The sequence below is a fragment of the Gouania willdenowi genome, chromosome 22, assembly GCF_900634775.1.
Source record: "Gouania willdenowi chromosome 22, fGouWil2.1, whole genome shotgun sequence".
Classification (NCBI taxonomy): domain Eukaryota; kingdom Metazoa; phylum Chordata; class Actinopteri; order Blenniiformes; family Gobiesocidae; genus Gouania; species Gouania willdenowi.
The window spans coordinates 22112480-22126282 of NC_041065.1; the positions used below are offsets into that span (position 1 = coordinate 22112480).

The following is a 13803-nucleotide window of genomic DNA, read 5'->3' on the forward strand; positions in this document are numbered from 1 at the left end:
TCTATATCACAAGTTTTTTTTTTTTTTTTTTTTAAATAATGAAAACTTTTTGTGTAGTTTTTCCCAATGTAGTAGTTTCTCTGGCAACAAACAAAGCTCAACTTTACCTAATTTTAAGACTTTAGTTTAATCTCAGCACAAATCATTCTATATCACAAGTTTTTTTTTTTTTTTTTTTTAAATAATGAAAACTTTTTGTGTAGTTTTTCCCAATAGTTTCTCTGCTACCAAACTAAGCTCAACTTTACCAAATTTTTAGACTTCAGTTTAAACTCAGCACAAATCACTCTATATCATTAGATTTTTAAGATTTTTTTAAAATAACTTTAGGTGTAGTTTTTCCAATGTTTTTTTTAAAGCCTACATTATAAGTAGCCTATTTATAAAATGACCAGATAATCTTTTTAATAGTAAAATTATTTTACAAATTTTTGTGATAAACTCAGTAAAGTTTAAACCAATTGAAACCAAATGCTAGGCTAATTCCCATTGAAATCCATACTTGAATTGCGATTGGTAGCAATGTAAGGTAGGTTATGCATTATTATGGATTAATTGTATATATTTTTGTAGTTATTATATAAAGCCTTTCTGCATGTGAATTAGAGTTTAGATTCTTGGCCCGAACCCGAGTCCGACCCGAGTTCGGGCCGGGCTCGGGCCTCATTTTCCCGCTCAGCTGGCGGGCTCGGCGGGCTTAATTTGAAACTATTTTTTTTCTTAACTTTTTTTTAATTTTTTTTATCTCTGTTACATTAATATCATTTTTTAATAAACACAAACAAATTTCTATATTGTTGTGGTATCATTTCTAAAGTGATTTCTGCTAGTAGTGGGACGGGATATTGACGGTGTTGTGTTGCGTTTAATGTTCAGCGTTCACATTCACTGAATATTATTTGCTGATTTTGCTCATTCCTCACTTGCTGCTGGGGCGCAGGGAACAAATATGACTGCGTGCTTCAGTCAGGTCTGCAATGCTGTAACGGACTGGGTTCTATGTTCTGGTTATGCTCCACTTGTGTGTATTCAGTGGTTAACTGATGCTGAGATTTCCCATGGCCCAGAAGGCATCATGGTTACGCAGAGCTTTCTCTGCCAATGTGTGTCTTCGTTTACATGTGTTCTGAGTGTTGATTGGCTGGGAGGCTGGCGAAAGACGAGCGAACAATTCTGTTCTCACGGTAGTGTGAGTGTATAGCGGTGGTAGACGGTTGTTTGTCTGCAATTTAAGTTTATGGGTCGGCCTGGATTTTTTTGGGCCCTAAATGCTGCAGTGTTCCTGTTTGTGCACCAGGCGGGGTGCACAGCCTGTTTAACACTGTATATGAAATAAAGTGAAAATATGACCCAATTTTTTAGTTACACATGGTAGACTGTAAACAAACCAATTAAAATGTGTATTTAAATGAGTATTGAACTGTTTAACTGAGTGATAATTGAAGATAGAGTGGTTTTAAACCAGCTTCCCACCCTTAATCTCAATCCAACCCTTTAAAAAGAGGCTGCAAGGCTTTGGTAAAACAGCTGCAAAAGCATGTCTTGATTTAGTTTGAAAGTTGCAATGTCACCTGTAACATATAATCATTTTTAAAAAATCTTTATCTTTCCTTAATCTCAATCACATTGAACATCTTTATCAGCCGGAATGTTTTGGAGTCGTTCGTGCCAGCGAATGAAAATCCACCCAGATGCTTTTGTGTCTAATGGTTTTTTTTCCCCTTGAGTGTGTGTTTTTCGTTCCTCCTATTTTCTAATTTGCCCATAGCTAAGTACACACAGCCTGTCAGTCAGTCAGTGCTAAATATGAACCTCGGGGTATGCGTGTCAGAAGAAGGCAGCAAGGTGTGGCACATGTTGAGTAAAGTCCTCCAGATGGGCTCTTTTGTGATTCAATGATTGGTGCTGTCAGTCTGGATTCACATAAGAAGGTGTCACATCTCAGACAGGGATTTCGTGCTCATACTGTGCAGACAAGTACCAGTTGCATAATTCAATGCAAAGTAAAAGCAGCACTTTCCAGCTCATTAGTTGTAATTCACTAACTGTCTATAATTCATTCCACCGCCCTGTCAGCAAGAATCTAGATCTGCACATTTACCACCTTTCCTTTTTCCGTCCTTAGACTGTTTGATGTCCTGCTGAATATTTACAGCCAACATGAAGTTGTCGCTGGCCACAGCTGCCATTCTGGCAGCCTTGTTCGTCTCCATAGATGCTCAAGGTAAATGAAACCACCTGGCTCCACTCCACTAATACTCTCCTGCTTCCTCTTTTCACCTCCTCTTCTTTTCCCTACTACTTTTTTTCCCCCCTTCTGGTTTTATTATGTTACAGGGATTATCCATTGACTTTAATAGGATAGTTGGTATTTCTAGAAGTGAAGATGTATAAGGAACTTGTCTAGACTTTAGAGAAGAGTGCTTTTCTAAAGAAAATCACAAATGTACACTGATGTGTGCTTTGATCATCCTGAGGAATTGGATATTGACCACTTTGTGCAACGTTTTAATTTATCATTACATCAATTCAAGCAGTTTTGAATCACAAACAAGTATCTCATATGACTTCACTTCCAAAAATGCTAACTAGTCCCTTTTATTCTAAGGAAACTGTGTAGAAATTGTACTGTTTGTACTGTTATAATGAATAAAGTCAACTCTGTTTTTCTGTGAATGATATCTGACTATGTAACTGCCTGTTTGATGACTCATATGGTTTTTCTTTAACCTGGTTTGAAGCATATTTGTCAGATCCATCAGTCCCGAATAAGTACAGGCTTAAATGTCAAATTTAATGGTAGGTCTCGATTAATTGAAATAAAGCTGTTATTAAAATGATTTGATCTAATAATTTGGGACTGCGTTTGACATTTTAGTGTAGCATATACCAGTAACTGAATATACTAACATTTAATTCAGTTTTAATCTAGGGAAGTACATAAAAAGTGGGATTTTTAAATTTCCCAATAATGTTTTTTTTTTTTTTACTTGCTGTTTCAGCCTGCAGGTCGTTTCTCTGTGGGAGATTTTCTTCTTTATGTACCATACTTAAATGTTGCAAGAACTATTAACATTTGTCTGCAATGGGTTAGCATCAAGTGCACCAGTAAAAAAAAAAAAAAAAAAAAATGCAGTTTACAGTTTACGAGGAAGAATTTAGCCTTTTAACAAGCAATTAGGTTTAAACTCACATTAACTAAAGCATTTGTCCTAAGTGTAGAGACAGTAAAGTGTTGGTTTTGAGGTACTTACTTTGCTTTAATTGATAGAATGGGAGTGATGTGAGTTTGTGAGCTGAGTTAAAGGAAAAAGAAACTATTTAGAGGAAGTTCATTTATTTTTTGCTAATTCAAATAAAGACCCAGGACACGAAAGAGCGTCATTAAAGCAGAATGTTTGATAGAAATAGACTTAATGTACGCAGTAAAGTCTAAAAAAAAGGGCACATATTTGCGTAATAATATTTAGATGTGTAGGATTTGAACAGTGGGAAGAGTCAGCGCAATCAAAAGACAAACTGAAAAAGATTAAATTAAAGGAACAGCAAAATAACTCCTCCGGGCTCGAAGACAAAGACTCACTCTTTGGCTTTCTGCGGGCAGTGGCAAAATTGCTGAGTTGCAAGACATATGGAAAGTTAATATGCAGTTATGTTTAATGTCAGCACATGTTGTGGAATTACTTTGGCATCTGTCCGGCCTCTTTGGGGAGAGCTGGTGCTCTCTTTTCCTCTTCATGGTCTCCCCGTTTGGCGACAGCTTCGTTTCTGGCTTGGCTGATTGGCTGAAGACTGAAGTTGGAGCCAGAAGCCAAACTCTGTGATCAGAAGTGTCTGTAATCAGGAACGAATGGGAATGTGTCTTTATCACGACCATAGCATCTAAATAGAACAGCAGAAATGATTACTGCGAAACTCTTTAATTTATTGTTTATATTTTACAGCCAGAATCACATTGATTTGTACATTGTGTAACAAAGCATTTGCTTAGATTATTTTACCGTACACAGATATGATTGGCCGGAGAATTGTTTTCTGAAACGTTTTCGTGCGTCATGCCCTTCATACACCCACTCTCACCCAAACACCAGCACACACACACACACACACACACACACACACACACACACACACACACACACACACACCCCTTCTCATCCTTTTACCATTTTGTGCTGGAGACGCTTGGAGCAATGAAGGAAAACTCGGCCCATCGGGGCTCCTTGCGTTGATATGCCAGGTTGGTGATCCTCCAATCCCAGTTCTCAAGTATCTACTGGGTTCCTGTTCGTCATCTGCCTGTGCACTCCGTATGTCCCAAAGCTCTGGCACTTCGTCCTCATTGTATATTTTTGGATGATATTCTTGGCTCCTGTGTAATCCATGTTAAAACCCAACATGGATCTGGATTGTTTAGTTCTGTTTGCCTGTTCTTGTTCTTGCTTGCATGCTCATTGACATTACTTCTAAACCAATAGATTTATAGTTTATCAAGAGGACTTCACACTTACTGTATGTAGAACTTGTCTTGTCTTGTTAATTTTCTCACCTTTTAACTTTCTCACAGATTTGATAACTATGGATGTCCTGATACAACTTTTTCACTTCCGTTACAATACCGATATTGCAACCTTGATTTTTGGCAGATATCAATATCAATTAGGAATCATGCATTTTTATTACTTATTTTGCAGTTTTGAATGTTAGCTTCATATTACTCAAATAGAGAACAATAGTCAGCAACAGTAGGTACAAGAAAAACACATCAATTTATTATTAACCAGTGGGTTTATTTTATTTTATTTTTATTTTATTGTTTTATTTAGCAGGGACAGGGTACATTAATAGTAATACAGAAAATGTACCAGATTTAGCCAGACGGCTATTTTTCATCTGTAGTCCCTGGACAGAAAAGGTTGCATACATTTTAACCTTAAACATAAGACTATTCTACAATTGAATGAAATGAATAGAAAATAAATTAGAAGACCCTTTATTTATAAAAGCAATTTATTTAATATCCGATTTTTAGAAGCAGTCCGATTTAATCAGATTCTTTTTTTTTTTTTTTTGCTAATATCAAACTGATATCCATTATCGGATTTATTAATTACATGTATTCATATCTTTCTGTTGTCTTTGGATGTCTTAAATACATTTGTCAACTAACTTACTATGCAATGAAACTGCATGCAGGACCAACATTTCACTCAAACTACCAACAAATATATAAAAATACTTAACTAGTGCACTTATTTATTAATGTATTTTACAATAACTTGTACTTTTGTTTCCTAAACGCATGATAATTACTCATACTACCTGACACCTAATACTCACAAATAACACGTGTTTCCTTCTTGCAGCCTAGATGTAAGAAACGAATATCATTTTAAAATATATCTTGTCATCTTTGTCTGTGTAGTCCCAACTGTACATGGAAAACTACTGTCCAGTCCATCGAAGTTGTTGAGTCAAACAACTTTCTCATGTACATGCTGCATGATGCTATGATCGAGTCACCTGGATATGAAGGGGTTTAAACTTGTCACACGGTTTATGTTTTTCTCTCTGTTTGTTTTAGAAATGTACATACTTTCTCTTTTTTAAGTACATTTGATTGACTAAAGTAGTCATGTTTATGTCTTGTTATCAGTGGTGACATACTGTATATGTCTAAAATGGTCTTGTGCATCTCTCAGTTATTTTAAACCAAATACATGTTTTAGATATATGTTTTTTTATATACAATATGAGTATATAACAAATGGTATACAGTAGTGGTTCTCAACTGGTGTGGCTTTGGCACCCAATGCCATTCTTGAATCAAGAAAAAGGCCAAAACGTTATAGTTTGAATCCACAGAATTAATAGGAAACTGTTCTTAGTACAGAATTATTACCACATATACAGCATTTAGTGCCATCATATGGCAATAAAATGACAAGATGCCAATTTTTTTGTGATTTTGTCACCCACTTTTGAGTCCCGACCCACGAGCTGAGAACCTCTAAAGTATAACAGTACAGTAAGAGAGATATAAATATCTCAGATTGCCAGTTGTATTAATACTAACAAAGAAAATTGATTAGATATTTCAGTCGTCAGAGCGATGACGTGTAAGGTCGAGGCATGCGTTGTGATGACTGCACCTAGCATGTGTGGAATGGTTCACTTAGTGTTTGCACTTAAATGGAGTCTGTGTGGAATTGTGCACATGATGTGTATGCCAGTGCTTGAGTTGCTGGCCATCACGGTTGGACAACTCAAACAAGTGCCATTTTGTTCCCAAAAATGGCTTCTCACATTTTCCCTGATATCGTTATGTGTTCCTTACCTGTCAGTCTCACCAGTCAGTGTGTGTGTGTGTGTGTGTGTGTGTGTGTGTGTGTGTGTGTGTGTGTGTGTGTGTGTGTGTGTGTGTGTGTGTGTGTGCGTGTGCGTGTGCGTGTGTGTGCACCCAACAACAAACAGAGCCACTTCAGTCTTGAAGTGTTTGTGTTGGGATTCAGATGAATGCTTGATTGAAATTTGCCATTTATTTGATCAAAAATACAAACTTTTCTATACAAGTTTTCAAATGGGTTGGGGTTTAACGCCGTTTTATCTCTAATTTGCAGTGGAACCCCCATCAGACTTGAAATTTAAAATTCTAAATGAGAACACAGTGGAAATGTCATGGAGAAGACCCTCATCACAGATAGAGGGCTTCAGAATTCAAGTCACTTCAGATGCTGGTAGGTACTTACTTGTGGTCTGAAATCACTAAGGTTAATATTTGATATCTAGTCCATGCACTGTGTCTCAAAAAGCTTGAAACAGATGATTTGATCTTTTTCCAGATGAACCAAGCAGGGACTTTACTCTTGATGCTAACACCACTTCAACCTCGATTACTGATCTAACCCCTGATTTGGATTATTTGGTGTTAATACACTCCTTTCATGGATCAGAGGAGAGCATCCCTATCTTTGGACAGCTTACTAGTGAGTATATACAGTTTGTTGGAGTAGATGGACGTTTTCATTTTCATCCAAAGGCTTACATTATGAATGAATGCTGTTAAAACATTACAATTTTTATTAGAACCATTAAAATCAAGTGAGATGATTATATTTCTGTAATGTGTTGACAATTTTTGCTTTGTGTAAACTGACACATAGAACCAGAGGGTGGTTTGCTGTGGTGCTAACTAACCTCATGTTTCCTGTGTTTTAGTTCAGTCCAGTAAAACCAGTGAAAGAGTCAGGAGGCCACCATCAGATGCAATCAGTGAGTATGTTTTCAGGGCCTCCATGTGACAATCCCTTTTTTTCTTAATGGATTTTTTTCCACTTTGTGGCTGCCACCATAACATTATTTCCTCATGGAATGATGTAGTCACTCAGTCCTACCTTTTTGCCATCTGTTAGGCATGTTGCTTTGGCTGGAATCACTTGAACAGTGATTGGGAAGGCACAGGTTCATTAATTTTAATCAAAACATGTTGAATCACAAAGAAGAAAAAAAAACTTGTTATATTTTGACACCATGAGGTTAGTTTTGTGGCTGTAAAGTCAACAAGAGGCAGCTCTCAGTCACAATTGTCACAATGATTGGTGCATATGTCACAACTTATTTGTGATGAATGAAAATAAAACAAACCATTATTCCTTTGAACCTGATGATCGGAAACTCAGATTACAGTTGGATATTTTCAGAAACTTCCTCTGTTAAACAAATTTTTGACTAGTCTTGCTCAAAAGACTAGTCCAGACATTCGGGAACAAAAGAGAACTGCAGAATTGGATACATTTTAAAAAGAATAAACAACCCCAGCTGAAGATTATTGCCTATCTGTGTAACTCGATCTAATTATTCAAATCAGACATGGGCAAGTGATGCCTTGTTGGCCAAATGTCCCCTTTAAAAAACATCCCCCCCCAGAATGACTATGAAATCTACAAAATGACTCCCAAAGCACAGAAAACGACAACTTAGATTTACGAATTGATTCCGTGAAGACACAAAACAACAACAAAAATAACCAAACAGGCTCCCCAAACAGACAGAACAAAAAGAAAACATACAAAATGACATCATACATATAAATAACCAAAAACAGACAAAATGACTTTAAAAAAAACACACAAAACAATAACTAAAGTAGACAAAACATTTTGTTAATTCTAGTATTAATGTTTAGATGGGACATTAATCTAAACGCTGACAGGAATTCTGATTATTCTGCCCTCAGATCAGAGTTGACCATCTGAAATAAACAGTCTTGTTAAATATCTCCTGAAAACTGTCATTTCCAAAGTAAAAGCCAGAGGATTTAAAAGTCAACTGTGTTGGTGGAACCTTTGCCTAATGTTTAGTCTAAAGCGGCACATATTTGCCTCTGTCTGCTGGAATAACTCCACCACCCCGCTGTTTGGCATGACATGATGTTTCCTTTGATGTCAGAATAGAGATCTCTCAGCAATCCAGCAAACTGTCAGGGGTAGATTTTTTTTTTTTTTTGACAGGTGATAAAGTTTTTTTCCAGTATCGCATTGTTACTGCTATACTGTCATTGAGTTTAACCACAGTTTTAATTTGACTTATTAAATGTGTTTTTTCCCCTACAATGCAGATTTCATCTCACATCATTAACTGTTAATGAAACTGAAACCAGTTATAATTTGGATGGATTCAAATATGTTACATAATTTGTGGAGAATTTGTACTTTTGAATGACTCCCCCCCGCCCCCCCCCTCTTTCTTTCACCAGAGTGCTCAGTCAGCGCAAATGCAGACTTGGCGTTTTTGGTGGATGGATCATGGAGTGTAGGCACGGACGATTTTGAACATATCCGTAGTTTTATTGCTGCTGTGGCTGGGGCCTTTGACATTGGCAACGACAAAACCAGGGTGGCAGTGGTTCAGTACAGCACAGACACGCGAACAGAGTTTCCCTTTACTCGTTATAATAGAAGAGGAGACCTGCTCCAAGCCATTAATTCACTGCCTTACAAAGGAGGAAATACAATGACAGGTAAGACACTCTTTGAGAAAACAGTGCCAGTCTTTTAAATGGATTTATGTATGAATTATTTTATTCTCGTTCTTCTTTTCAGGCGAGGCCATTCAATACTTGGTACAGAACATCTTCACGGAGGCTGCTGGATCCAGGAAAGCTTTTCCAAAGATAGCCATGATCATCACTGATGGAAAATCCCAAGACTCAGTGGATGAGCATGCTAAAAGACTTAGAAACATTGGAGTGGAAACTTTTGTTCTAGGTAATATTTAATATTCAAAGTATCACTAGATGTTTTGGTCCTTGCCTATTCTTGGAAACTATCTCATTTTCCACAAAGTATTTATCGAGTGTGCAAAAAAGAAGTCAAAAATTGTTTTTTCCCCTTTTTAGTGAAAACAAAACCCTAAACCTGTCAGCGCTCTATCACAGCTGAGGAGCAAGCAGTACAAATGAATGACTCACCTGTTTTGTTGGAAATTTTGCTTTCTCAGGTGTTAAAGGAGCAGATGAGGATGAGCTCAAGAAAATGGCCTCCATGCCTCATAACAAACATGTCTATAATGTGCCAAACTTTGACTATATCAAAGAAGTGACCAACAAAATTGTCTCAGAAGTTTGCTCTGGGGTTGATGATCAGCTCACTTCACTTGTTAGTGGAGAAGAAGGTGAGTTGTTGACATTTGATTGACTAAAGCAGTCATGTTTGTGTCTTGTTATCAGTGGTGACATACTGTATATGTTTAAAAAGGTCTTGTGCATCTCTCAGTTAATTTAAACCAAATACATGTTTTAGATATATGTTTTTTTATATACAATATGAGTATATAACAAATGGTATACAGCAGTGGTGTTCAACTGGTGTGGCTTTGGCACCCGATGCCATTATTGAATCAAGAAAAAGGCCAAAACGTTATAGTTTGAATCCACAGAATTAATAGTAAACTGTTCTTAGTACAGAATTATTGCCACATATACAGCATTTAGTGCCATCATATGGCAATAAAATGACAAGATGGCAATTTTTTACATTATGAATGAATGCTGCTAAAACATTATGTTTTTTTAGAACCATTCAAATCAAGTGAGATGATTATATTTCTGTAATGTGTTGACAATTTTTGCTTTGTGTAAACTGACACATAGGACCAGAGGGTGGTTCGCTGTGGTGCTAACTAACCTCATGTTTCCTGTGTTTTAGTTCAGTCCAGTAAAACCAGTGAAAGAGTCAGGAGGTCACCATCAGATACAATCAGTGAGTATGTTTTCAGGGCCTTCGTGTGACAATCCCTATTTTTCTTTATGGATTTTTTTCCACTTTGTGGCTGCCACCATAACATTATTTCCTCATGGAATGATGTAGTCACTCAGTCCTACCTTTTTACCATCTGTTAGGCATGCTGCTTTGGCTGGAATCACTTGAACAGTGATTGGGAAGGCACAGGTTCATTAATTTTAATCAAAACATGTTGAATCATAAAGAAGAAAAAAAAAACTTGTTATATTTTGACACCATGAGGTTAGTTTTGTGGCTGTAAAGTCAACAAGAGGCAGCTCTCAGTCACAATTGTCACAATGATTGGTGCATATGTCACAACTTATTTGTGATGAATGAAAATAAAACAAACCATTATTCCTTTGAACCTGATGATCGGAAACTCAGATTACAGTTGGATATTTTCAGAAACTTCCTCTGTTAAACAAATTTTTGACTAGTCTTGCTCAAAAGACTAGTCCAGACATTCGGGAACAAAAGAGAACTGCAGAATTGGATACATTTTCAAAAGAATAAACAACCCCAGCTGAAGATTATTGCCTATCTGTGTAACTCGATCTAATTATTCAAATCAGACATGGGCAAGTGATGCCTTGTTGGCCAAATGTCCCCTTTAAACCCCCCCCCCCCCCCCAGAATGACTATGAAACCTACAAAATGACTCCCAAAGCACAGAAAACGACAACTTAGATTTACGAATTGATTCCGTGAAGACACAAAACAACAACAAAAATAACCAAACAGGCTCCCCAAACAGACAGAACAAAAAGAAAACATACAAAATGACATCATACATATAAATAACCAAAAACAGACAAAATGACTTTAAAAAAAACACACAAAACAATAACTAAAGTAGACAAAACATTTTGTTCCTTCCAGTATTAATGTTTAGATGGGACATTAATCTAAACGCTGACAGGAATTCTGATTATTCTGCCCTCAGATCAGAGTTGACCATCTGAAATAAACAGTCTTGTTAAATATCTCCTGAAAACTGTCATTTCCAAAGTAAAAGCCAGAGGATTTAAAAGTCAACTGTGTTGGTGGAACCTTTGCCTAATGTTTAGTCTAAAGCGGCACATATTTGCCTCTGTCTGCTGGAATAACTCCACCACCCCGCTGTTTGGCATGACATGATGTTTCCTTTGATGTCAGAATAGAGATCTCTCAGCAATCCAGCAAAATGTCAGGGGTAGATTTTTTTTTTTTGACAGGCGATAAAAAGTTTTTTTCCAGTATCGCATTGTTATTGCTATACTTTCATTGAGTTTAAACACAGTTTTAATTTGACTTATTAAATGTGTTTTTTCCCCTACAATGCAGATTTCATCTCACATCATTAACTGTTAATGAAACTGAAACCAGTTGTAATTTGGATGGATTCAAATATGTTACATAATCTGTGGAGAATTTGTACTTTTGAATGACTCCCCCCCCCCTTTTAAAATCAAGTGAGATCATTAAATTTTGTTCCCAAAAATGGCTTCTCACATTTTCCCCGATATCGTTGTGTTCCTTACCTGTCAGTCTCACCAGTCAGTGTTGATGCTCTGTGTGTGTGTGTGTGTGTGTGTGTGTGTGTGTGTGTGTGTGTGTGTGTGTGTGTGTGTGTGCACCCAACAACAAACAGAGCCACTTCAGTCTTGAAGTGTTTGTGTTGGGATTCAGATGAATGCTTAATTGAAATTTGCCATTTATTTGATCAAAAATACAAACTTTTCTATACAAGTTTTCAAATGGATTGGGGTTTAATGCTGTTTTATCTCTAATTTGCAGTGGAACCCCCATCAGACTTGAAATTTAAAATTCTAAATGAGAACACAGTGGAAATGTCATGGAGAAGACCCTCATCACCGATAGAGGGCTTCAGAATTCAAGTCACTTCAGATGCTGGTAGGTACTTACTTGTGGTCTGAAATCACTAAGGTTAATATTTGATATCTAGTCCATGCACTGTGTCTCAAAAAGCTTGAAACAGATGATTTGATCTTTTTCCAGATGAACCAAGCAGGGACTTTACTTTTGATGAATACACCACTTCAACCTCGATTACTGATCTAACCCCTGATTTGGATTATTCGGTGTCAATAAACTCGTTTTATGGATCAGAGGAGAGCATCCCTATCTTTGGACAGCTTACTAGTGAGTTTATACAGTTTTTTGGAGTAGATGGACGTTTTCATTTTCATCCAAACGCTTACATTATGAATGAATGCTGTTAAAACATTACAATTTTTATTAGAACCATTAAAATCAAGTGAGATGATTATATTTCTGTAATGTGTTGACATTTTTTGCTTTGTGTAAACTGACACATAGGACCAGAGGGTGGTTCGCTGTGGTGCTAACTAACCTCATGTTTCCTGTGTTTTAGTTCAGTCCAGTAACACCAGTGAAAGAGTCAGGAGGCCACCATCAGATGCAATCAGTGAGTATGTTTTCATGGCCTCCATGTGACAATCACAACATGTTACATAATTTGTAGAGAATTTTCTTTTTAATGACTGTGTCCCCCCCTTTCTATCACCAGAGTGCTCAGTCAGCGCAATTGCAGACTTGGCGTTTTTGGTGGATGGATCATGGAGTGTAGGCAGGGAAAATTTTAAACATATTCGTAGTTTTATTGCTGCTGTGGCTGGGGCTTTTGACATTGGCAACGACAAAACCAGGGTGGCAGTGGTTCAGTACAGCACAGACACGCGAACAGAGTTTCCCTTTACTCGTTATAATAGAAGAGGAGACCTGCTCCAAGCCATTAATTCACTGCCTTACAAAGGAGGAAATACAATGACAGGTAAGACACTCTTTGAGAAAAGAGTGCCAGTCTTTTGAATGGATTTATGTATGAATTAATTTATTCTCGTTCTTCTTTTCAGGCGAGGCCATTCAATACTTGGTACAGAACATCTTCACGGAGGCTGCTGGATCCAGGAAAGCTTTTCCCAAGGTAGCCATGATCATCACTGATGGAAAATCCCAAGACTCAGTGGATGAGCATGCTAAAAGACTTAGAAACATTGGAGTGGAAACTTTTGTTCTAGGTAATATTTAATATTCAAAGTATCACTAGATGTTTTGGTCCTTGCCTATTCTTGGAAACTATCTCATTTTCCACAAAGTATTTATCGAGTGTGCAAAAAAGAAGTCAAAAATTGTTTTTTCCCCTTTTTAGTGAAAACAAAACCCTAAACCTGTCAGCGCTCTATCACAGCTGAGGAGCAAGCAGTACAAATGAATGACTCACCTGTTTTGTTGGAAATTTTGCTTTCTCAGGTGTTAAAGGAGCAGATGAGGATGAGCTCAAGGAAATGGCCTCCATGCCTCATAACAAACATGTCTATAATGTGCCAAACTTTGACTATATCAAAGAAGTGACCAACAAAATTGTCTCAGAAGTTTGCTCTGGGGTTGATGATCAGCTCACTTCACTTGTTAGTGGAGAAGAAGGTGAGTTGTGCTTTAATTGCACAAGTACATTAAGCTCTATAGATTTGCCTGCAAAGCCAATCTAAATTCTTTT

At 37.0% G+C, this 13803-nt stretch overlaps 1 protein-coding gene across 5 annotated transcripts in view; it reads left to right on the plus strand.

Moving 5' to 3' along the window:
- col12a1a (collagen, type XII, alpha 1a) overlaps window positions 1-13803 on the plus strand; it is a 66212-nt gene that overhangs the window by 928 nt on the left and 51481 nt on the right. For 3 of the 5 annotated variants that reach the window (XM_028438518.1, XM_028438516.1, XM_028438517.1), the window contains exons 2-15: window positions 2126-2224; window positions 6621-6737; window positions 6843-6986; window positions 7219-7272; window positions 8756-9019; window positions 9102-9266; window positions 9499-9672; window positions 10206-10259; window positions 12060-12176; window positions 12282-12425; window positions 12658-12711; window positions 12814-13077; window positions 13160-13324; window positions 13557-13730. In XM_028438518.1, the coding sequence (XP_028294319.1) occupies window positions 2161-2224; window positions 6621-6737; window positions 6843-6986; window positions 7219-7272; window positions 8756-9019; window positions 9102-9266; window positions 9499-9672; window positions 10206-10259; window positions 12060-12176; window positions 12282-12425; window positions 12658-12711; window positions 12814-13077; window positions 13160-13324; window positions 13557-13730 (1954 nt within the window). In that variant the 5' untranslated portion in view covers window positions 2126-2160. The remainder of the gene's footprint in view (window positions 1-2125; window positions 2225-6620; window positions 6738-6842; window positions 6987-7218; window positions 7273-8755; window positions 9020-9101; window positions 9267-9498; window positions 9673-10205; window positions 10260-12059; window positions 12177-12281; window positions 12426-12657; window positions 12712-12813; window positions 13078-13159; window positions 13325-13556; window positions 13731-13803) is intronic. The other 2 variants (XM_028438520.1, XM_028438521.1) reach the window with 2 other exon arrangements.